Source organism: Prenolepis imparis, unplaced genomic scaffold (assembly GCF_030444845.1).
Source record: "Prenolepis imparis isolate NDT839.2.m4 unplaced genomic scaffold, iyPreImpa1.0 SCAF_9, whole genome shotgun sequence".
Lineage (NCBI taxonomy): Eukaryota > Metazoa > Arthropoda > Insecta > Hymenoptera > Formicidae > Prenolepis > Prenolepis imparis.
Window position 1 is genome coordinate 10,202,289 of NW_028141167.1, and position 24,010 is coordinate 10,226,298.

Genomic DNA, 24,010 nt, shown 5'->3' on the forward strand with positions numbered 1-24,010 from the left:
ACGGTTTCAAAATCCCTGTAATATTTAAACCGTAATCTAATGCAATGTTTTTAAAAATGCTATTATGCTGTACGCTCTTAAAATAACAGTTGTAAAAAAGAAATGCCATTGTATATGCTATAAAAGAAGAAACGAAAATTAATATATAAAATATATAAAAGTGACAAGGAGATGAGTCCGCGGGCGCTCCAGTGTCAAACATAAAGATCGTATATAGATTGAAGATAATGAATGGTACAAGTTTATTTTATCGATACAATTGCAGATGGGAATTGGATTCGTGCACGTGTAAGCGCGCAGGTAATCTGCATCTGTTTTCATTCTATTCCCTTTTTCTAAGATTATTCTGCATTGATCATGTCTTAAATATACGTATGACATTTCCCTTCTTAATATTTCTTATATCAAAAGCATTCGTATATTCATTAATACAGTAATATATTCGATTAAGAATCGTCAAATAACGCGCGATGCACCGCTCCTAAACTCGGCTGTACATAGCTCGAGCTGACGCTGCGTCTTGATCTGTAGGAAAGAAATTGTCGTGAAGAAAAGGGAGCTCTCTTGCCTCTTTTCAAATGACTTTTCAAATGACTTTTCAAATGGCTTTTCAAATGACTTTTCAAATGGCTTTTCAATTGACTTTTCAAATGAATATTTTAAGATTATTCTCTTATACATTATAAAACTTTAAACTAGTCACTGCAGCCACGATAAATTGTAACACTAGATGCAAATAATTATAAAAATTATTTCATATGACACCGAAATAAATGAGTTTATATTGCATTTCGGGTTTCGTCATCACGATTCATTGTCAGTAAGATGTCAGAATAGAGTATGGCATAAAAACTGTGCGGTTTTAATATATATGGAAAAATTTTGCTACTCACTCTGTCAGAGATCGCACTGCTGGTCCTGTTGGATTGTTTTTTGGTCGTGGATTAACAAGAAGGCATTTCATCGGATGGCCATCTAACTGTCGATTATGGTAAGTTTCAACTGCCTTAGTCGCATCCTTCAATGTCTTATAAATTACTTCTGCCGTGCCTGGACGAACTAATCTCGATACCAGCAGTTCCCCAACGTCTTCAAATAATTCCTATAAAATGCAATTTTTATTGATACTTTGTAACAAGCACAAGCAATTTAAAAAAAAATTGTTATACTGCACCTTGATATCCTCTTGCGTGACATTCGCTTGCAAATTGGATACTACAATTCGATAGCCCGTTGATTGCGTCGATAAACTCGACGAACTTGCTTTCGGCCGCGATAAAGCGCCCATTAATCTCGATTTATTCACAGATGAATCAAGACGCGATTTAATTCCTACGTCTCGAAGACTTCTGGAATCATAGTACTTGGAATCTGCGGGTTCTTCCGCTAGAATTGTTCTATAACCAAAATTATAAAGAACATATAAATACATCTGTCAATAATCGTTCCTTAAATTATATATGATTCTGGAATATTTACCTTGACTTTGTTCCAAAACTCCAATCTTCCTTGTAAGGAGGCGAAGCAGTCTTAGTCTATAATAAAAAGACCAAAAATTATAAAAGTTAGCCACAAATTACAAGAATCTCTTATAAGATTTTGCCGCAGAGTTACTTACCATCGAAGAACGTGGAACAAGTTTATAATCTCTCTGTCTTTCTCGTTCTCTTTCTATATCAGATTTTCGAGCTGGAATTCTTGTCACCGTAGTGCTCGTAGGCTTTACCCAACTGTACGGAGATGTTGGAATATTGAACACAGGGGGTGGAGGTGGTGGTGTTGGTGCATATTCGTTACTCACAGTTCTTCTCAATGAAGGGGAATCCATTAGATAATCTGAAAAAGTAAATTGCTATTTTTAATATGTTTTTCACATAGAATGTTTCTAAAGTACATCATAAAAATATTTATGTATGATATATAAATACATCATTAAAATTATATTAATATTTTAGTTCACGTACCATCGGTGTAATCCATATCTCCTAAATAATGCGGTTCGGAGAGAGCAGGTGGTCTGTAGCCTACCACCCTCGTGGGAGCCGGTATATTTGGTGGTAATACGTGCGGCATCAGAGGCGGTACCTTGTTCGTCGACAACGAAAGCCTGCCATTTCGGCCGGTTTTACGCGAAATTCCGGAAAGCTGCACATCCATCTTTTTATACTGAGACGCACGAATCTTGTCCAACTTGAGTCTGGCATCGCTCTGCTTTGCTATTTCCGCAAGCTTGTCCCTGGCGTCGGTCAGCTTTTCACGATTCTTCTGTATTATTTTAAATCGTGCATCCGTAACTACGTGTGAGCCACGTCCTCTCATATGACCATTCGCGCGTGAGCCTCTGTTGGATCCCCTGCGAATTCTGCAAATTCAACAATATAAAATTGATGCTTTTCTCTCCGAATTTCACTTCTTCCAGCAGTATTAAAGTAAACAGCGAGAAGATCAATAAACATATTTTCATGAATTTCATTCAAAGTTAAGATCATGTGTTTTATACAAATTCGTACATATATACAATTAATATATCATATCATTATACAAACCATGTAAACAATATTATACTATCATTCAAAGATGTTCGATCAGCACAGATTTTGCTTTTGAGGTATTTACGACATAAGCTATTTAATACACGTCGTACATTATATGCGTGCCAATTTATTCAACCCCGATTCCGTTAACACATTATTAAATAGATTAATTCAAAGGGAAAAAGTGCCGAGAGCCAAGATTTCGGGTTACGAGATGGCAATTTTTTTCGACCGAGGAAAACGCGATTGTGAAGGTTATAAATCTATAACGGAGCAAAGCTAAAGAGAGAATTAATTCAGACGGGCAATTAGATGAATTTGTCTCACCCTCCTCTGCCTCTGCCTCCTGATGATTTCGACTTTTTAATAATGTCATCTAAACTTAAACCCATATCAGCCATACCGTAAAAATTCGATTACGCGGATACACACAAGCGAATCAACCGAATTGAAGAGTTCCAACTTCAGGTTACAGTTACTAGGATATGAATATGACTCCCAGTTTAAATGGAAGCTGATTGGCTGCCGATTTAGGGAATTTTTCATTAGCGTCGTAGTGTTCTCGTCACGTGACTGATTTTAGTTCACTCGAAACCCGAGTAGAGGCGCTGAAACTGGTCACGCCATGAATGTTGACAATTGACAATTGACAATTCGAGAAAAATGTCAAACAACTAATCTGACAAGTCGCAAAGTAATGTGTGACAGCTGATACAGTCTTACTTTTAGTTTAAATTAATTATAAGATGGATAGTGACAGGCAACGTGATATTTCCATCGTGAAATATTTAACGAAACAGTTTCTTTGCTGTACTGCGTTAATTAAAATGAACTTTATGGTATGTATATAAATACACAATTTTATACAATGACAATTTGACAATTTAAGAAAACATATTTTACAGCCTCTAGATGAAAGTAAGGATTATCCTTTCGATTTAGATATCCAGAAGCAAGTCTTGGATAGTACAATAAATAGCGATTTGATTAAGCAATATCCAGTGAAAACGTCATATCAAAAAGCATTTTTAAAATTATTTATGGCAAAAGTACATATTTTTTGTGTAAATTTCATATAGAATAGTATAATATTGCATAAATTAATAAAATACAAAAATATTTTCTATTACATGATTCAGATAGAAGAAAGCGGTAATGAAATTCATGACGATTTATATACAGCATATTGTAGATTAATATCATTGCAAAATGAAGAATCTGAACATTATCGCCATTTCTTAATAGAAAATGGAACATTAAGTTGTATCACGTTAAAGGAAAGTACAAATCTGATTTCTAAAGGAACTACAGGTTTATGTAGTTGGCAGGTATTTATCTCCTTGTTCGACAGAAATCTTTAAATAACATTTATGATTCATAAATTACTTTACAAATATATTTAAAAATTAAAGCATAGCATGTACTGTGATATAATTATAGGGTGCTGTAGTATTAAGCGATTGGTGTGCAGAAAATATAGAACAGTTTCATAAAAAGAATATATTAGAACTTGGATGCGGAGTTGGATTGACTGGTATGAGCATTATTAGTGTATGCTCTCCAAAGCAATATATTTTCTCTGATTGTCATCCAACAGTACTAGATATGCTTTGTGAAAATGTAAAACTTAATTTTCCATTGAATAAACAACATAAACTATCAAACATGTGCGATCAATCATTAAGGCTAAAATTGCAATTAAAATATGAACAAACTGACATTCAAATAATAGATTTGAAATGGGAGGATATTGATAAATATGTGACAGAGAATTTCTCGCAGCCTGACATAATTATTGCCGCCGATATTCTCTACGAAAGCGATTCGTTTGATTCATTGACATTAGGATTAAAACATCTTTTAACGTCAAATAATTATGCTGTTTTCGCTGCCACAGTTCGCAATGAGGATACTATTTCGCAGTTTTTAAAGCATTTAGGTATCATCTTTTTAATGCTAAAAATTAAAAAACTTCATTGAGAACTTTACACGAGGAGAATCTAATGTCAAAAGAAATCAAAGTCTTTTTCATTTTAGGAAATCACAATCTTGCTTTCGAAGAGTGTATCGCACCAAAATGTACAGTGTTGATACAATCAATTAATTCGCCTGTTCGAATATTGAAGATTTTTCGGAAAATTTGACGTCTCAATTTTATATCGAATGATTGATGTTATCGATTTATTTACAATTGGGAGATAATCAGACTAGGAGGACAATTAAACGGGCGAATTTATTAATAATCTTAGCGTAAATTCCTACATACATAAATAACAAAATGTTAAAAATATATGTATAAAAGTATTAAATATGAAATATATTTTGTATATATCTAATTTTATAACTGTTAACTGTTAACACTGTCACACGACTCAAAACCATTTTCTCTTATGGCGTTTGAGTTTTACCTCAGTCTCATCCACATCTTTATCGGCGTCTTTTTTCACGACTTTTTTTAATTTTTTTAATTTCTCCTTTGTTTTCCCCCTTTTTGTTTTTTCCGCGTTGGAAGAATCGTTATTTCTGTCCGATAGTTCATTCTTATTTCTCGCTAGAAAGATTACTATGAATACGAAAACTTACTAAATTTTACATTAATAAACCTATTATCTTGTTCACTTACCAGCGAATAAACCCATATGTTTATTTATGCTCTTATCTTCCTCCACCTCCCTTCGACGATCCATCTCCAAGCATTCAACAATTTCGTTCCGTCTCTCTACAATTTCTACTAATCTGCAATACAAAGAAAAGCATTATGTACATTTTTATTGCGCCATCTTTTAAATATTTAAATATTCTTTATTTTTTAAATATTTTTGAATATTTTACATAAATAAGATATTTCTAGAATACCTTTGTATCAATGCTTCTTCCCTCTGTTTGTCAAAGTCCGTTTTAGTAGCTTCTGGTTGGCACATGAGACATCGTATTTGATATTCCACTTCAGCATGTTCCTCCTCTAATCTTTGCTGTCTTCTTAATAGCATTAATTCGGCCTGTCTCCTAAACAGTTCGTTCTTCTCGTTTACTAATGCAAACAATTCCAAAACCAGTTCCTCTACATCTATCCCGAGCGATGAATCTGTCAATTGAACGGATTAATCATCAATTACATCTTTATAGTAGCTTATACACAATTATGATATACACGATTTTTACCTTCTGTTCTACCTTCTGGTCCGGATTCGGATTTATCTCGTATCAATTGTTCCAATCGTACACCTTGTCTTTCTAAACCTTGTTGTTGCAATTCTATTTTATCTAATTCTAATTTCACGTCTTTCATAGATATTACTTTGATCTGCAAATAAAATCACCTTAATGTAAATCACGAATCTTATCTAATTATCGAAACTCGGAAATTGCATTGATATAACACGTGTTGTATGATAAAAAAAATAGAATTATACCTTTCTCCTGTGTGGAATTGGTCGCGGTGGGGCGGGACCCTTTTTCCTCTTCCATTTTCCTTGGATGCTTTTGTCAGTATAAGAGGACGTGTAGGAGGAACTGTCGGTGCACGAGATGCCGCTCAAGCTCTGCCTATTTCGATTCGCCTCGTCTTTGTTCGTTTTCTGATCTTCCCACATGTTTAGACTGCGATCATCGCCGCGAGGCTTGATTATGGGAGATTCGTCAAAAGTTGGCGCATTACCAATCGATATGTTGCGAGGTGTACTGGTCGGCATTGGCGGTGGAGGTGCCGGTTTGATTTTTCGAGCACGTGGCGTCGTGCGAGGCGATGAGGAATTCTTTATAATGGAAGATCATAGACATATTAAGCTAGACTGCTAATAAGGTGGTGAGGGGCGTCCTCCTGAGGGAAAAAGATAGCACGAATTAACTTGGCTTTCTATCTTCTTCTAATGGTATACTGCGCATACTGGTGCGCAGATTACGTCATAAGCCACGTCCACTAGAAAAAGACAGCAAGCCAAGTCAATTCATGCTATCTTTTTCCCTCAGAGGAGGACGCCCTCACTCCCGGTTTCACTGCCTCATAAGCAGTCTATCTTAATATGTGGAAGATTAACATGAAAATCTTTTTTCCCTCCCGAGATTTATACAAATTTTATTTAAAATAGAGATCAAAGAAATAAGATAGAGATGAAGAAATAAATCGAATTAAAAAATTAAGTATTTTAAAACGTACGTGATACGAAGATAGTGTATTGTTACACTTGAGCATGGACAATTCACGCTGATCGGACGGAAACAGTTCCTTCGCGGCCGGTGGCTGGGGGGCGGGCTTCTTCTTCCTGTACGTCCCGCTAGGAGTTGTAGTCGATTCGGAGCTGGTTAAAGAGCTATTGGACGCGTACATGCTTCCACGATTCAAATCGGCTCTTCGTGGTGTGACGCTTACCTCGGAACTTGTCCTGTATAATAGGAAAATTATTCGCAATGCTCGTATTCGCTGAAAGGGTATAAATAATATTCAAATAAGGTACGACATACTTGATAATGCGCGGTTTCGGTACAGGCACGTTTCCTTGCTGTTTTGTACCTCGTCCCTCTTCGTCGCTATCTTCTTCCTCGTCGCTCCAAAATGGATTTAGATTGATTTGCGGCGCAGCCAGAATCCGCTTGGTCACAGACGCTCCCGTTACGGTTCCCCGATTTTCTAGTTTACTCCTAGCCGCTGGTTTCGGTGGTTCGGGTTCTCCGACATCTTCGTCCTCGCTATCGAACGGATTAGTCGACACTTTGCTGTTCCTTGAGCTATCTATCGCGGTCCGCACTTTGCCTTCCGTCATGCTATCCTCTTCATCGCTCTTGAAGGGATTTAGGTCTTCCGGATAATCCTTGTGGTCGCTTAAATCGATGCCTCTCGCGGTTAGCACACTGCTTCCCACGTTCTCATAAGATTTCTCTGTTTCATTATCTTCTCTTGGTTCGATTTTTGCGAGGCCCTCCTTTCCTCTCTCGATACTTTCAACTTTCGAGCTTTCTTCGAGTCGCGCGTTATCGATAATATGTTGTTCTTCGTTATTCGCTCGTACAACGTCTTTCGAGAAACTTACCTTACGTTTCTCTAAACTTGCAATCGTCGAATCTTCTTCTTTTTGTTGTTTGTCGATGTTCTCAAAACTGTTTTTATGTTCATCGGTACTCTTAATTATCGGGTCTTCCTCGAGCCTCTTTTCCGAACGTTCTTCCTGATTCACTCGAAGAACGTCTGGTTCCAGGTCCCAGGAATCGCCCTGAGCCACCGGACTTCCCGCTTTGCTTCGATCCATTTTCGCGGCATAATCTATTTGGTCCCGAGTCTCGAACATTTGGAGTCTCTTCTGTACCAAGGACAGTCTCATTTCGGGATTGGCTCGTTCATTGGCGCGTCCTGGCGACTCTTTGGTATCTTTATCTCTTCTCTCCTTATCTATGTCATGGAATGAAATGGCAGTCGATCGCTGATCCTCGTCGCTCCTAATGTCTAAGCTATTTAACATGCTATGTACATTGCATCGCTCGACGCTAAGCTCCTCCGCGTCTGGGGAATCCGTCGCGGAGCTACGAGATTTCCCCTCTTCATCTTCATCTTCCTCTTCCTCCCCCTCCTCTTCCTCTTCATTCTCGTCGTCGTCTGGGAATGCCGAGCCGATCCTGCTTTTCCCCTCCTCGCGATAATCGGAGTCGACCTCGACATCCTTTGTATTCGCGTCTCTCGCGGTGGACTCGTCGATCTTCTCGGAGAGAAGGTGGCCGGCCATGAAACTCTTGCGCATCTGCGATGTGTGGGAGATCAGATCGGGCACCATAGCCTTATCCAACAGACTCTGCACATCCTGTGTACGACAAGTTTGCTTAATATGCTTATTCCGAGCGCAAAGAAAAAAAAAAGATCTTGTCAAAAAGAGAAGAAAAAGCAAAATATCTGACCTTTCTCTCCGTTTTCTCCTCATCGCTGAGCGGCCTCGACGGTTCACTGCTCCTCTCTTTGCTCTTCGTGTCCGACATCGTTGTCGACTCGACGTATTTGCAACGTACGCTGGCGGATATCTCCTCGTCCGGACACGTCTCGCAGCAGTACTGGCCCTTCTCGGTCTCGTAATAGTTGCCCGGCGTCAGCTGGTTGCTGCAGCGTGCGCACCGGAAGCAGGTACGGTGATAAGGAGCGCGCGCTATCAGCAGCTTCTCCGCCAGGAAGACCGGCAGCCCGCATGCGGTGCACGGATCCCTCCGCATCCCCAGACGCGACCCCACCTGCGTTATCAGGTCGGACACACATATCGAGACTGTCGCCATTATTTTCCTTTCATTTCGTTCTCCAGCGAGCGAATTAACAAAGCAATTTTATGCAGACAGCTGTCACCCACCGTCACCATCAATTTTTTTTTCTTTTTCATCAAAGATAATTGCGTCAAATTAATCCTAACGTGCATCTACGTTAATGAAACAATTCTCGCGATAAAAATTGAGGAAAGTGTTGAATGTTAAAGCGCCAAATCTCGACATTATAAATATTGTTTCCCTCTCGGCTGGAAGAGCACGCGTATAGCCGAAGATAAATATTGACAAATTGTAGGTCGCATTTGTAACGAGCCATTGGATATCGACGAGCACCTCGCGTCGGCCTTTTGCCGCCCTGGCTTTTATACACCAGCCAGCGAATTTCCACAATACCCGGTCGGCCATACATCTCCGCGGTATTATCGCGGCATGCATCTAACGTTCCCGGTGAATTCAATAATAATACATCGAATAGCTGCGACTTCTATATGTCAAACGTGTATATCATACGACTGTAATGTAATGTAACGAGGACGTTGCTTTTTGCAAGCGGGAATCTTCTTTATGAAAAAATCAGATGAGCGTCGACATTTTCTTTTTTTCTGAAATTCTTTCTTTCGATTTTTCTCGACAAGATCGACAAAAGAATTCTTCGCGAAATTCTGAGTCCTCGCAATCTATGATCAACGCAAACTATTCGACAATACGTTGAAGAAAAGTTGGACGATGATTTGCCGGTTTTATGGACGTTCAATCGAGCGTTCGCTCTTTTCGTTCGGAAAAGTTAAAAGTTCGATCGTAAAGAGACTCTACCAGGGTCGAGGAAAAATTTCTACAGACGCGCAGAGAGATCGTCTCGAAGAGGATTCGCATCACCGATTATTTTTATCGCATATACGTATGCAAATGAGACGGTGTGTGCTCTGTGACGGAAAACTGATTTGATTAAAAACCAATGACTCATGTAATCAAACCATATCTCCCTCTCTCTCCGAGAGTTCCTTTTGTCGTATCGCGGGTTCGTAAAAGATCGGTGTATATACTAATCCTTCTCGCTGAAAAATGGCATGGATGATAGGTTGCTAACCGCAAAATCAATTTCCATTAAATTTTCATCGAATGCCACGTGCATGAGTTTTACATAGGCGGTTAAATAAAGCGGCGATCGATCGCGGGTTGGTACAACAAGAAAAAAAGAAAAAAAAAGAATTCGCTCTTTGTCGCGAGATTTCTATTATAGAACCGCAATGCGGATCTCTCTCTTTCTCTTCCTCTGCGCATCGGAATTATCGTAGCGTCTATAGCAAATATAACGTATTAATGAGAGTTACAGTATCATCACTGTTGTGTAGTTTGATTAATCGCGATTTAATTTAATTAAACGAACGAAAACGCGCCGTATCGCGTCGAGCTCTCTCTCGCGAGCGATGTTTCCCAACGATTATACGGCGAGAGAGCACAAACATCTGACGTATCGATTTTGTCGAGGGACATTAAGCGCGCAATTAATTAATCCAATCGACGATAAACGCGAAATGTTATTAAACGTAAGCGACGTATAAAAATAACCAGGACGCACTTTGCCAATCTTCTAAAATATTTCCAAACGTCGTACAACTATCGCGAGATCGCGACTCCTTAATAAAGTCTCCACCCTATCAGAAAGAAAAAAAAAAAGAGAGAGAGATCAAAGGCAACGCGAATTTTCGTCGTACGTTTTCTCTTACCGTAGTCTTGCTGGACAGGAAATAGAATTACAGTCACGATTCGACTGTGTGGAACTCTCGTAGCGAGCTGAGAGGTACAGAGAGGCTGCTGACCGCGCGTCCGATTTCTATTGCGTGAGTGAACGAACGAGCGAAGCGAGCTAACGCGTGCTTGCGTGCATGCATATGTACACGTCGAGTACACGCAACGAGTGGCAATGACATATAAATAGAACGTCGCGCTCCACCGAGTCTCTCCGCACATGATTAATTATTACTTTCCTCGACGTTTACCCGGACTATGTAACGCCGCGGTGGTATAGATACGATTATAAACTTCAATAAATATAAACTAAATAAGGCAAATATAAGCTCTCGCTTTAAACGCGCATCAAAGTCACGCGAGAGATGCAAAAGTCTATATATATATATATATATATATATATATATATCTCTTTCTCTCGCCTGCTCGCAATCGGTTCCGAAAAATGCCACCAAGTGACGGACGGCCGCTTCCGGGTGACGGGGTTTATTGGTCAAACTCGATCAACTACCTCTATCGAAGGTATACCGGGCGCGAAGCGTGGCGAGACCGATGGGCGACGTGTCGTCTGGAAGAGCGCGAGACAGGAGGATTGATCGATCGTGTCCCGGGTCGATTCTTTCAGCCGGTGTATAGGCGATACCACGACGTGCAAGAGTAAGTATTTCACGCCGGAAAGACACAATCGGGCCGAGCCGTCTATTTCGATAGCCAGTCCAGGTCGTGACGGAATTTTCGCTGCCTCGGAAGATTCTGCAGCCTGTCGTAAATTCGCAACGCTTTCCATTCCGCCCGGAAAATACGTCGCGACGTAGAATTATTATCCTCGATCGAATCAACAACGACTGGACACGACGACGAAGACTCGTATTATCATAAAAAAAAATATACATAAAACGTACGGTGAATAATAACGACGTGGCGGTTCGCCTCGGTGTCGTTAGCCAGCATGACACGAGGAAATGTAACAATTTCTACGAGTAACAAGTAACAAAAGACATTCCCCGGCCGTTTCGTGCAAGAAACGAGCCTCGAATCCCCAGGTTGGCGTCTTACAAACTTACTCTCTTTTCTTCATTCTTTATTCTCTCGCGGAAATCAACCGCGAAGCGCGCTAGTTCTACTTTTACATAGTCGTTAACGGGAAAACGTTAAATGATGTCTCATTTTTTTCTTCGTAAATCACAGCACACGCGTCGTGTTATCGAAAGATTATGCGTAGAACGGATAGCGTGTGTTCGAGACATGCGAGCATGCAGCTTACCCAACAACCACAAGCAAGCAAAACAATAACGACAAAGCGAAATTACCTTCTAGCAGAATATTTCAGGTTTATATTGCCCCATTAAGTCCAAGCTTTCCTCCTGGAGAACAAAAAGATACGATGAGAGGGGAAGGGGGAGAAGAGATTGACAATACGCGAGGATTATTCCCGGCTATTTCCGGAGGAGATTTCACTCGACGAATTGTCTACAGATTATATATTTACGCCGCGTGCATTCGCTTTATTTCCTTCTCTTTCTTCTTTTTTTTTCCTCTTTTTTTTCACGTGACTCTAGATAATCCCACCGAGCGGCTTTTGGGGACAACTCGACCTTTCGTTGATCCAACGTCAACCGAAATGGACGTCCGTCGTTGTGCGTAAGCCTACGAGTGCGTGTAGGTTCGCCGCGTGACTCACGTGTGGCAGCTTTAAACTACGACCAGGCGATTATGCGAACCATGATGGACGAAACTTGGCCCACGCGCGATACGTATTCATCATGTATATCCGTTCTCGTTCCTCTTCGACTCGAGTATAAAACGAGTGTTATACCGCCGACGTTGGCGAACAACGTGTCTCTCTACGTTTTGACCTTTCGTCAATCAGCCCAAGTATGACTAAGACCAGCGAGTTCTCGAGTCGCGGCGAATCGAGCTTCGATAACGAGTCGTGCTCGCGATAAGAGTAATTAGCGTGTCCGACGATATCTCGACCTAGCTAGCGGAGCGTCGTAATAATTTCGTCGACGAAAATATAGACAACTTTGCCAGGAGGGAGTCTTATCCCCGTCGCGGGATTGTCGCAGCTTTGTAGTAACGGGATCTAATCTAGGTTTGCGCGTGACTTCTGCCTCGAGCAATAACTTTCAGGTTCTTTCGGTAAGGTTCCCCGTGGAGGGTCGATTGTACCCGCGAGTCGCTTGAAAACAACGTGAAGAGAACGTGGAGAAGATCAACGAAGTCTATCCACGGGATCTTGAAGAAATTCGCGAGCAAACTAGTTTCGGAACAACGTGTTAACTTTGTGCGCGACTATCCAGCCAGAGCGTCGAAGGTACACAGGTACCTTCCATGAGCGAATGGATAATTGTGTCAGTATGTATGTGTTGTCGAAACTTGTAAAGAAGTTGATCCAACGTGTTTTCTCGCAATTCGTCCTATGATAATTTTTATTCATTCTAATGTATCATACAACTAATGACCCGATCAATCTAATTAACATGAGCTTATTATTTAAAGAATGTTTCAAAATTATGTCAGAATCATTAATGATAAAATTTCAACAATTAGTAAACGAAGCGGATATGAACATTGTTCAGGAGCCAAGTAGAGACAGGTGTAATTAAATAATAATAATAATTCCGCAATTCGTCCGACTTTTTCGACGCGCATTCTCTCTCTCTCTCTCTCTCTTTTATGCACCGCCATCGGTGAATACAAACGTTCTCCCGGCCGCTTATTAAGGACGATCGTCGTCCGTGTCGGTCTAGGTAGCATTAGCGGAGTACCGGTAAGCAGGGAAGACGAGGAAGCGTCCGGGAATCGAGATCACGAAGGCGGCACGTAGTGACTGACAGAAGCGGTCATTGTCGGCTGCAAAATCGCCGGCTAAATGGATCCTCGGGACAGATAACCGCATGTACGCCAACCGCGCGTTTCCTCGCGTCGGGAGGTTCGCCTTCGTGACCTTCGCGACGTGTTTCCCCGAGTCGTTTTCTCTACGACGCGGAAGAGACCGTAACGATCCGCGATTTGCAAATTTCATCCGACGACCGGTGTAAAAAAGTCTCATCTCTGTAACTCTAATCGCGCGAGATCAACGAAAATGAAAACGCGACACAAACCTGTTTACATATTGCACGAGGACAGATCTATACGTGTTGTAAGAGTAACATCTTGAGAAAAACATCGATGAGCGTTTCGTTAATTAATCATTCGCAGAAAGCACACTCACACAAGCTATTGAACGTACGTATGTGTGTGTGTATGTATGTATGTATGTATGTATGTTCGTTAAGGCAAACGTCACATTTTTGATCGCACATTGCGTAACATATCACGTCCATTTATTGTTATTAATTTTATCGAGCGCACATAAAGTTGATGGATTCTGTGTAAATACAGATGTGTACAGATGACACAAAAATATAATCGATCGTTCGTGCGGGGTGCACGTATGTATGTATGTATGTATGTGTGACTAACATGCGTATCTCTCGTCTCGCCTACGCACTCATCTTCGACCGGTCGCCAAGCGAGAGATAATGGAAAAAGGGCGAATGTAAAAAAAAGTAAAGGATGAGAAAAAAGGGGAGACGGACGCCTATGTGTCGATAATGCGCGCGTTTGCGTGATTGCGCAAACGCAATATGACGGCATATTTGTTGTTGCAACGCGGGATGACACCGGGGTGTCAAGGTGAACCGTGAACGAACGAGCGACTCTCCTCGAGAGATTCTTCTCTTTGTTGCGAGAAAAGATCCAAACACACACGGAGGCTGTTACTTGACCTCGGCTCTACTTGAACCGCGCGTTTTCGCGACCTTTTGCAAACCCGAGTCTCAAAGTGAACGACAAAAATGGTCTCGTGATAGTTTAATTAGATAGACACGAAAAAAAAAAGAAAGACGGAGAAAAAATAAAAAGTGCAACGAGATAAAATGCGATTCGCACAAGTTATTACATTTCTCGTATTTTTGTATAAAGATGATTAAATGAATTTTAGAGCGTGACTCGATAATCTCGTTTTACAAGACGATGGTTCTCCGTTTCTGGGAAAGCTTGAGGAAATTTTCAAGCCCGCGACTCTACCGTGTACAAATTATTATATGACTTTTATACTGACAAAAATTGGGGGAGAAGGGAACCGGCAAAAGAAAGTTACGAAAAGCGTGTCTGCCTCCGGTCGATCGATTGATATTGTTACCACAATATCATGTCTTACCTTTTGTTTAGGAGATTCCGGAACAGGGGCGATCCTCTCGTCGGCGGTCTCGGTTGTTCTGGTCGTTGCTAGACGACTTGGCGACGATCCTGCAACAAATCGCAATATATTCCATTAATCATTCATTCATTAATTTTCCTCTTTCGTTTCATTATCGAAGGAATAACCTTTCCGGTGGGAAGAATATAGTTAAAGTTTTACGGGAAAGATATATATATTTATTAAAATGTAAGCAACGTCTTGCTTTCTTTGGAAGAAACTTAAAGCGGAAGCAATTCCCCTTGTTGCCCGTCGTAGTTACAGATCGATGAAATGCTGATGTGGTTTATGGAACTTTCCTCTGTGGCGTGAATATTTATGCGCGAGAAGCTGAAGGTACCGCTATTATCGGGCTGGTATTAGTCCAAGCGGAATGGAAGCGGAAATACATTTCTGTTTGAACAATAATATTGACTCTTTTGCAAGGCAGTACGAAGAGAAGTTGTTCAACTCGTTCGTATAAAATTGCTTACTTATGTACCGCGCGTCGCGATCAATCTACGTGAAACTTCCAAAGGAAGAAATGAAGAAGAATATAATTTCATCTCCCTGTTCTCTCTTTCCCCTAGACTTCTCGAGCAAGTGTGCATTTATCCTTTCCCCATTACTGCGCGATACACCGTTAAGGATGATATCTGTACTGTGTAAAAAGCGCATACACACGTCGACATCACCCTTCGTAGATACGATAAACGTGAAACCCCTCCAACCACCTTCCGCTTACTTGTACTAATGCGGGTCTGCGACGCTATCGTTCGTCCGGAGACGAAGATCGCGTCGACTCTATCTCGAGTGGCGCGGCCTAATGTAGCTATAAAGCGGACAGGACGTCGACTACCGCGAGCAATGTGGCAATTTCCTCGTTGCAGGTAGTGATTTGAGAAACGGGATAGGTCCTCACGAAGCGCGTTAATTTGCAGCCGTGCGGGCATTTACGGCCGAGACCGAAGAAAGGGTCTCGTGCCCCAAGATCGAGATTAACCGTCGTTCAAAGGTTAACGGGACGGTTAATCTACGGAGAATTCTATAACATTATATAGGAGTCGAGAACGCGGGTGGACTTTTAATAGATTACGGCTTCGTCTTACGTGCATCTACTATATTATTATATATAATCGAGCTCCGCGATTCGCGAATGATATATTCTCCGGGCGAATGACGCGTGCGATCGCAAGAGATAAATTGTGCCGAGAGAAAAAAAATCGCACGCCTTATAAAATCGACGCTTTGCGTAACGAAACGCCGCCGGGTTTCAAAGCGAGAGCTAGAAATCGAATAATTCACGCCGCAATCTTTTCTCAGCGCGGAAAAGGCGAGGAAAAGGAGGAAGATTGCGATGTGTGTGTGTGTGTGTGTGTGTAAAACACACTTGAATTTATTATTAAAGTTTAGCCGTCGAGAGAGTTTCAACATTCTTATTTATATCGCGCGCAAACTCTCCGAGGAAAGATTACGAAACTTTAACGGGATTGTCAATTTTGCACGAGGAGGGAGAGAAATTTAATTTCACCTCTTCGATAATTACGATTAATGTCGTTTAAATACGCGTTGAGAAGAAAAATTAAATATTCTTTTCGCGTTTTTTTTTCGTGAGACGGATTTGATTCGTTCGCTGGATAAAAATTTTTGCAACAACGACGACGACGACGACGCGCGATAATTCGTTCAACAAGTGGTTGCAAACGATAACGCAAAGGGTCGATGCCGTCTAGCTAGGCGGTAGTAGTAGTAGCTGTTTTTCGATCGCGAGATGGGGAATGGCGGAAAAGCCGCGGGAAAAGAATGCAAATCTTGCACGACGCGCGCGTGCTCAACAAGTGGCTACTCAAATTTTCAAAGCCAACCTCGCGGTCGGACAGAGAAGGCGGTAATTGCGCTCTTGATAACCAGCGAGGCTCCCCGAGCGGCTGGATAAAAACAAAAAATTAAATAGACTGTCGTAGCGCGAAACTTTCCTCTCTCGCTTTTTGCGAGACGTTCTACCGGTCGTGCCAAGGAGAACTGGGTCATCGCGAAAATACATATTTAGACAGGAGGAATTTTGAAAAGATAAACAAAAATATATTAAAGAGAAAGAAGAGTTAGTTCCAAATTTGTTCGGGAGTCCAAAGTTAACGAAAAAGCGAACGAGATCGTTGCGGGACAATCTGTATTTCGCATGCGGAAATTCACCTTGTCGAATGACAGACAATCAACCTTGTGCTCGTGTAGGGCAACTTCCGCGACAAATGTCACTCGCGAGATATTAATCGAAGGGACAATTGCGAGAGAGAAAGGGAGATAGAGATAGATGCATCGGGAGAAAGCTGGGAAACCAATCGCTGACACGTGCCTGATCGGCGTCACCTATTCGGTCTATTTAGTAACGGATGTCGAGTGCACGAGACGTGTTAACGTGTTGCGACGTTTCGAAATGTCATACACCTGTCAATCGAACTAGCCTGATTTCCACCTGAAAGCGAACGTGATGTGTGGCGCTGATAAATCGTTTTCCTCTTTTTCCCGCAGTTTTCACGAAATCGGGTTGAAGGAAGAAACACATATACGTAATCATAAATGTAAACCGATATTTATACGAGATTTTACTCTCGATCGCACCGCTTCGATCGAAATCATATGGAAATAAATTTTCTATAGTAAAGTGAATTATGTAAATTAGAGTTTTATCGAAAAATCACTTCTCGCGCAAAATTCGCATTGAATGATAAAAGAAATATTGCGCTGAATCGTGTTTTTTTTGTTTTTTTTCTTTAAGGAAGATTCGCTGAGACTCTGTATCCGATGGAGCTGTTTAGGAAAGAGGGATGAAAAAAGCGATCGATCGATAGATTGGATACAAAAAAAAACTGGCACCGGAATCATCGCGCATTCTCCGAGACTATCCGCAATGGACCTATTTGGGTCAGAGGGTCTGGAAAAAAATATGAGGCTGCCGAATGCAACTCGCACTAATGGATTCGATGTCTGTTTAATATAGCGACGAGACGAGACAATGGATGAAGCGAAGAATGAATTTTAATTAAATCTTTCAACGCGTCTAAATTTACTTCTCGCGCGACGAGAGAGACGTCTAAACAAACATTGCTTTCTTTTCACTTACTGACAGGCTGATTGCGCGCAAAAGGACTCACCTCCGAAGGTTTGGTAAAATTGCGAGAGGTAGGTGAGAATCGACAATCGATCGGGAACCGTGCAAGACGCCATATCCTCGGCGTCCAAGAGGGCCGGAATCCCGAGATGCTGCTCGGCTGTTCTAAAAGCCAGCTCGTTGTTTCTGTACACATCGTCCTTGTTCAGGCCGTTGAAGTCACTGTAACAAAAAAGAGAAAAAAAAAAAGAAATGAAACGACTCGAGCCTGCCGTTATCCGTTTCTTTCTTTATTCTTTATTAAGTAGTGTATATCAATCTTCGTTACTTCACGTTATTTTTCCATATATCCACCCCGCGGCCACGTTTCATATTTATTCGCTTCGAAGGCCACCCGATGAAACGTCGAATGTGTGTAAAAAGGATTCCTTGAATTAATCACACTGTCGGCTTCATTCGTGGGGGCGTGAATCGCTTTTTTCATTAAAGCTGGCATAAATAACCGGCACAATGCTAACCGCTGAATATGTAACTCGCAAACGACCACGCGGGTTAAGTACGCTCGGTCTTTATCAAGGGAATATTCAAGACACACATTCGCGAAAAATCCGTCACACTTATATCTCTCTTAAATAATGCCAACTGGCAACGGATGTGACGCTGAATGTTGAAGAGAGAATGCGCGAGGAAATTTTAAAATAGAAAAAAAATGATACTTTATAAAACTCGGACACTCTTGTTTCGTAATTTTTGCAACATCTGTATGAATAATCTAAAATGCGCATCGCTTGTCATTTCGGTTGAATAATGAATTAAAAAATGTCCCGAGTACGGACGCAAAAAAAATCGTGAGAAATCAAACTGCAATGCGTTGAAATATACGATTGCCGCAATCGTCGATGTTATTTGTCGCGTGTATTGAAATCGGTGTAGCGTGTCATTGTGTATGCCGTATATACAACGGAATATACCGGAAATACGTATAGGCGAGTCTATCGGATTGTTGCGTCGTCGTTGTAGAATAACGTTGCGCGGTTAAATTTCCGCATGACTGAAAATGTCCCGCAAATGTATAATTTACCCTCGTACGATGTGTGGGCCAAGCGACCTGCCCCTGAGATAGACGATTCATTGAAACATAAATTATTTATGAAGACATGGAAACTCGATGAAATTTTGATTGAATGGAAATAAAAAAACATTTCATTATCCTTCTTCTGACGTAAATTTTTCGCTATATATTTTTTTATGACTTGCAAAAACAAGAGCTGATGATGACGCCGCTGCTACCGAGACTAACGAGTTGTCAATGTAAATAATCGCCACAACTTGTCGAGATGAAATCGCGATATTGCCGACTAAACTTTCCCAGCAGATCCTAGGGATCCCGGGGATTCAGACGGACTCAAAGGAGGTGGATTCTAGGATCAAGTATCCTGAAAAGAGAGCTTAAGCGTCGTCGCAAGAGCTAACTAGAAAAGAAAATCCGAGAATAATATATGATATCACGCTTTCATCACGGTGGATTTTTCTGCGATTTTTTTTTCTTTCACAATCGATTATTCCACGCTTTAATTATAATCTGCTAAACACCCTCCTTTATATAGCGTGCCGTCGTATATGCACATACACGCGCACGCACACTTTTTCGAGACTGCCTACTACGAGTGCTCCACTTTTAGGCGAATCGATATGCATGAGCCGCATCGGTGCATATTGCTCGGCGGTTGGAGAGTAATACTTGAAATTCTAGGTCGAAAGACGAGCACCTGTTCGACTGCTCGATTGATAGCGCGATAACAACCCGCGCGGATGTTAAATCCCCTTGTTGCGGTTTATATGTGGAGCGTGAAATCGACGCGTTCCCTCATCCCTCGTGTGCATACATCGTGCGCAAACATCTCGGGGAAGTTCTAGCACTGCGAAAAGACGATTGTCGAAGGAATCGAAGCAGGCCGAAATTCGTAGCTATATATCTCACAGTTCACCGGATTATCCTCGGTCGGCCGTATTGATATATCGGAAAAAAGTATATACATATATATCTTATTTCCTCTCTCCGATATTTCTTCCCTTTTTTAATAATCGCGATAACGCCCGGACTCGCGCGATAAATTTGGGATCTGATAGACGATGACGACGACGACGACGACGACGACGGTCGTCCCGGACGAGGTCACGATGAGTCAGAATTCCAGCGGAGACCGAGGTGCCACACCCACCGCTTTTATTCTCTCCTCCCATCCCCCCCTCTCGCTGTCTCTCTCTTTCCTCTCGCTATCGCAGACACAAAAAACCCACGCGAGTTTGACTACGTCTGTCTTTCGGCTTATTGGCGATATTTCATCCGTACCATTCGAGGCGGCTAATCGCCGTATATCATCTCGCGGGCGAGAAACTTCCTTCGCGAAATCTCCGTTCTTCTTATGGAACGCGATGGGGATCTAACATGGGAACGAGACGTCGAATGTGAATTCGCGACGCGAGTCTGAGTCTCTTCTGACGGAATATCTGTCAAAAGGTAGGGAAAAACAACACAGTTGTGCAAATATTAAGAAAAAAAATCTACGACGCCACGGCTTCCAACGAGAGATGCCGATAAATTTTCTGTCGCGAATTAATGTGATCCCACGAATTTCGTTAAAGGCGCGAAAAAAATCTGCCCTTTGCCGCGAGATTCTCTTCTTCTCCTTAGAGAGACACACCTGTCGGTTTCACTTTCACTCGTTCGAGAGATCCCCAAGATATTCTCACAAGATACTCTTTCTCTTCCGGGATACTCTATTACGACTCTTCTGCCCCGATCATTCGATGACAAAGGTCGCAAATCGACTGACTGTAATTTTCAATCATATACGCTTCTACTTTAATAAGTCGTTACTTGAATCAAGACACGTGTTACGCAGGCATCGAGCGTGAAATCTTGGTCGAAAATTGAATTAACTCGGTTTGTTTTGGTGGAGAGAGGGAGAGATGAACGAGACGAGAAGCGAAGGGAGAAAATTTCGTTTCAAGCGCGAAAAAAACGGAAGATAGTAAAAAGAAAATTTCTCACCGTTTTACTGCCTCCGCCGTTACGTTCGAGTAGATTTTTGTCGGACTAGTCGAGAACAATAAGAAGGAGAAATGAAGAATAGCCTCGCTACGACGTCTTCCGTCCGCGATAAAAAGCGAATTCCCTTCGTCGCGAGACCTTGAGTCTTATAAAGCGCCGATTCTGAAGGAAATTTTCGCATATTCAGATATCTGTAATGGAATATCTTTTTCTTACGAGAAAAGAGAATCGTCTCTTGCTTTTGAGACACTTTCTGAAAGGTGTACAAATTTACATCTTATCCTTTTAAATAACTTTTTTGTCAAGAACAATTCTCCATTCAATTACGGAGATATCGAAATAAAGATAAAGGCGTACGTTTTCGTGCCTCAAACGGCGAAAAAAAGAAAAATCTAATTCCACCTTTCTAATTTTACTAGATCTCAATCGAGCGAGAGTAAGATAGAGTCGATAGAAAGTCGGGACAAAGAAAACTTTTTTTTTTTTTTTAACAACAAAGTAGAGTCAGAACTCTCTTCTCTGCACGAACAGGAGCACGTTTCTCTTAAGAAACATCGCTCATTCTATAATAGAACATTTTCATTTGCGGTATGAGATTCGACGGGCAACGATCCAAGCCGCAACATCAACTTTTAGCCTCAATGTTTCGCCTCGTAAAATTATTGAAATATTAATCGCGCACACGATTCTCTCTCACGTGCTATTTTCCTTTCAAAGATTTTCTATATAAGTGCGCATCCGCGCGACGACGAATTTTTCCAACAAATATTCCGCGCGCGTTGTTTATCCGCGTCAAAGTGCCAAACGATTGCAATAATTATCAGATGTTTTTCGATCCATCAGAGGGATGTTTATTTGAACGCCCGCCAAGAAAAGTCGAGATGTGTGTGTCGTTAGTCTTCATGAATAATTGAAGACAAATAAATCTCCGCGATGTTGCTCATCTTTTTATTCCTGGTTTATCGATTATTCGCCGAAAAAAAAACCGAACATGTATGCGGGAGGAAAAAAAAGACGAATGTCCTCATTAATTCTCGAATATTAAAAGTTGGACTCTCTCGACTTGTTATTTGTTAAAATTGAAACTGAAATAAATATTATTCGAAAATGAAGAAATGCAACTCTCGGCGACATTGTCGTCTCTCTTGCCAGAGATTAAGGAAAATAAATTCTACTCCAGGATAAATTGGATCGCGTTACGTAATATGGAATTAGATTAAAATATATACGATTGTCGGCATTTTAATTTGAAGAAAAATAAAGTTTGAGAATACTAGATAGGGAGCGAGGAGGAAAATCTTTAAATGAAGATGGCAGAAAAGTGCCGCTGGCCTCATATTGCATAACGCGACACAATTCCGGTTACGTTCCGTTATCACCTATAAAATACCGACGCACATCTCCTCCTGTGTGATGGGTGCAGGCTGCTGTTGCTTTATCGATCGTCAATTCACTGAACTTCTATTTTTAGAAGGACCTTCCTTCGTCGCCGAGCGACGACGACGCGAAATCCTGGGATTACTATGAAGGGGACAATCCATCGGAGATGCCTCGGAATTTCTGGATCTTTTGCATCTCTTTGAGAGATCCTCAGAGATTCCCAAATATTTTAATAATTTCTCGCGAGAGTATATACTGACGCGCATTTAAAATCCTTGAACATTTCGATTTCTGAATATATTTTTGACTTTTTTAATCTCTGTAAATATTCTGCCCAATTTTTAAAATACTATATACCAAGATGATATACGCGACACTCTTCGCATCACACAAATCTTCTCGGGGCGAGTAATCGAGACAAACCGAACGTAATTAAGACGGAGCACACATAACCGAGTGGAAACGATGAGACTCGTGCACGGACTCGACTTCTCTATTACTTAATTTACGAGACAGTCGACTTTAACGAGGACAATTTGGAGCCGCGCCAGGAATCGGGGACTAAGTCGCACTTTTAAGAGCACAAGAAAACGACCGGTTCTCGCAATCGGTCATATAAGGGTTTAATTCCATATTACACGAGGAAGCAGCGTCACGGATTTTTCGACCGAAATGAAACGTGCGGAAGAACGAGAATTTCGCATCATTATATCCGTGTAACATCTTTCACCGTGTTACGACTTGCGATTACATACTCGCTTAGATAGACTTACATGAGATCCGGCCGAAAGTGATGAATCATGGCGCAGAAGGCTAGTCCGTCTCTCCAGGAGGTGGTCATGTTTTGCACGTTTACACCCGGATAACCGTCGGTTATACGGCGGCACCAAAGCTCCAAGGCCTTCGTACCGCGTCTCTCGCCCATCTCGCTCGCGGCTTCCTTCTTCCTCTAGAAGACGACCACGAACACCTTTTCCTCAATTTCGCCGACCTTTATATCGTTGACGTCTCTTCAATTAATTTGACTTCTGAAAAACAAAAGCAAAAATTTCTTCAGTGTGATTTACAGCTGATGCATAACATTATTCATTAACGACATCAACATGATATCGGAATTTATTAATATCAGAATGTGTACATTCAGTAGAAGGTTAAATAGACCCGCGATTGGCCGTATTTTCCCTCGATATTATCCCTCGAGAAAATAGACGAAATGTGTCACTGTTGTTCGCGCGGACAATGTCGAAAGAGAGAGAGAGAGAGAGAGAGAGAGACAGAGACAGAGACAGAGACAGAGACAGAGACAGAGACAGAGACAGAGACAGAGACAGAGACAGAGACAGAGAGAGAGAGAGAGAGAGAGAGAGAGAGAGAGAGAGAGAGAGAGAGAGAGAGAGAGAGAGAGAGAGAGAGAGAAAACACAGACAAAAAACAAGAGAAAAAAAAAGTGAAGAGTGTCACCGCAAATCGGCGGCGCTCTCAGGATGATCGAGTGTGTTTTGTCGTAACGGGCTGCGCATAACGCAGCGTTCTCGAATCCAGAAGGGAAGGGAAGGGAAAAGCAAGCCGTAGTAAATCGCGAACGCCGATCGCGTTGACCGTCTCGGTTGGTGACCAGAATGATATTTCGCGCAACGTGAAAGCTGGGAGGCTGCGAAGAGCTAACGCTCGGCTTCGGGTCAACCACGAAGAGCCGCACGCGGCTTCTGCCCGATAAACTCGCT

At 41.6% G+C, this 24,010-nt stretch overlaps 3 protein-coding genes across 5 annotated transcripts in view; 1 reads left to right on the plus strand and 2 right to left on the minus strand.

The window, feature by feature from the left end:
• Positions 1 to 214: 214 nt before the first annotated feature.
• Positions 215 to 3,016, minus strand: LOC145941278 (uncharacterized). Its single transcript, XM_083047327.1, has 7 exons — positions 2,862 to 3,016; positions 1,965 to 2,362; positions 1,619 to 1,836; positions 1,480 to 1,535; positions 1,175 to 1,397; positions 894 to 1,102; positions 215 to 525 (listed from the first exon to the last, which is right to left on the minus strand). Exons 1-7 carry the CDS (start codon positions 2,933 to 2,935, stop codon positions 447 to 449), a joined length of 1,257 nt encoding a protein of 418 aa, XP_082903453.1. The 5' UTR covers positions 2,936 to 3,016; the 3' UTR covers positions 215 to 446.
• Positions 3,017 to 3,274: 258 nt separating this feature from the next.
• On the plus strand, positions 3,275 to 4,704 carry LOC145941281 (protein-lysine N-methyltransferase EEF2KMT). The gene is made up of 5 exons (XM_083047331.1): positions 3,275 to 3,373; positions 3,440 to 3,583; positions 3,674 to 3,862; positions 3,975 to 4,473; positions 4,572 to 4,704. Exons 1-5 carry the CDS (start codon positions 3,281 to 3,283, stop codon positions 4,676 to 4,678), a joined length of 1,032 nt encoding a protein of 343 aa, XP_082903457.1. The 5' UTR covers positions 3,275 to 3,280; the 3' UTR covers positions 4,679 to 4,704.
• A 44-nt stretch (positions 4,705 to 4,748) lies between these two features.
• The window catches only part of Mical-like (MICAL-like protein), a 58,422-nt gene continuing 39,160 nt past the window's right edge, over positions 4,749 to 24,010 (minus strand). For 2 of the 3 annotated variants that reach the window (XM_083047294.1, XM_083047295.1), the window contains exons 2-12: positions 23,060 to 23,314; positions 17,895 to 18,073; positions 14,725 to 14,813; positions 8,418 to 8,741; positions 6,996 to 8,323; positions 6,691 to 6,916; positions 5,948 to 6,289; positions 5,697 to 5,838; positions 5,391 to 5,619; positions 5,158 to 5,270; positions 4,749 to 5,085 (exon numbers count right to left, since the gene is read on the minus strand). In XM_083047294.1, coding sequence (XP_082903420.1) covers positions 4,907 to 5,085; positions 5,158 to 5,270; positions 5,391 to 5,619; positions 5,697 to 5,838; positions 5,948 to 6,289; positions 6,691 to 6,916; positions 6,996 to 8,323; positions 8,418 to 8,741; positions 14,725 to 14,813; positions 17,895 to 18,073; positions 23,060 to 23,211 — 3,303 coding nt within the window. In that variant the 5' untranslated portion in view covers positions 23,212 to 23,314 and the 3' untranslated portion in view covers positions 4,749 to 4,906. Of the gene's footprint in view, positions 5,086 to 5,157; positions 5,271 to 5,390; positions 5,620 to 5,696; positions 5,839 to 5,947; positions 6,290 to 6,690; positions 6,917 to 6,995; positions 8,324 to 8,417; positions 8,742 to 11,827; positions 11,882 to 14,724; positions 14,814 to 17,894; positions 18,074 to 23,059; positions 23,315 to 24,010 lie in introns of those variants that run through there. The other variant, XM_083047296.1, reaches the window with a different exon arrangement.

Excerpts from the sequence above, each read along its gene's own strand:
- LOC145941278 (XM_083047327.1), bottom strand. The coding sequence starts at position 2,935 with ATGGCTGATATGGGTTTAAGTTTAGATGACATTATTAAAAAGTCGAAA. Across the intron at positions 1,837-1,964 it reads AGATATGGATTACACCGATG|ATTATCTAATGGATTCCCCT; the intron begins GTACGTGAACTA and ends TTACTTTTTCAG. Across the intron at positions 1,398-1,479 it reads AGTTTTGGAACAAAGTCAAG|AACAATTCTAGCGGAAGAAC; the intron begins GTAAATATTCCA and ends TTTTGGTTATAG.
- LOC145941281 (XM_083047331.1), top strand. The coding sequence starts at position 3,281 with ATGGATAGTGACAGGCAACGTGATATTTCCATCGTGAAATATTTAACG. Across the intron at positions 3,374-3,439 it reads TAATTAAAATGAACTTTATG|CCTCTAGATGAAAGTAAGGA; the intron begins GTATGTATATAA and ends CATATTTTACAG. Across the intron at positions 3,863-3,974 it reads CAGGTTTATGTAGTTGGCAG|GGTGCTGTAGTATTAAGCGA; the intron begins GTATTTATCTCC and ends ATATAATTATAG.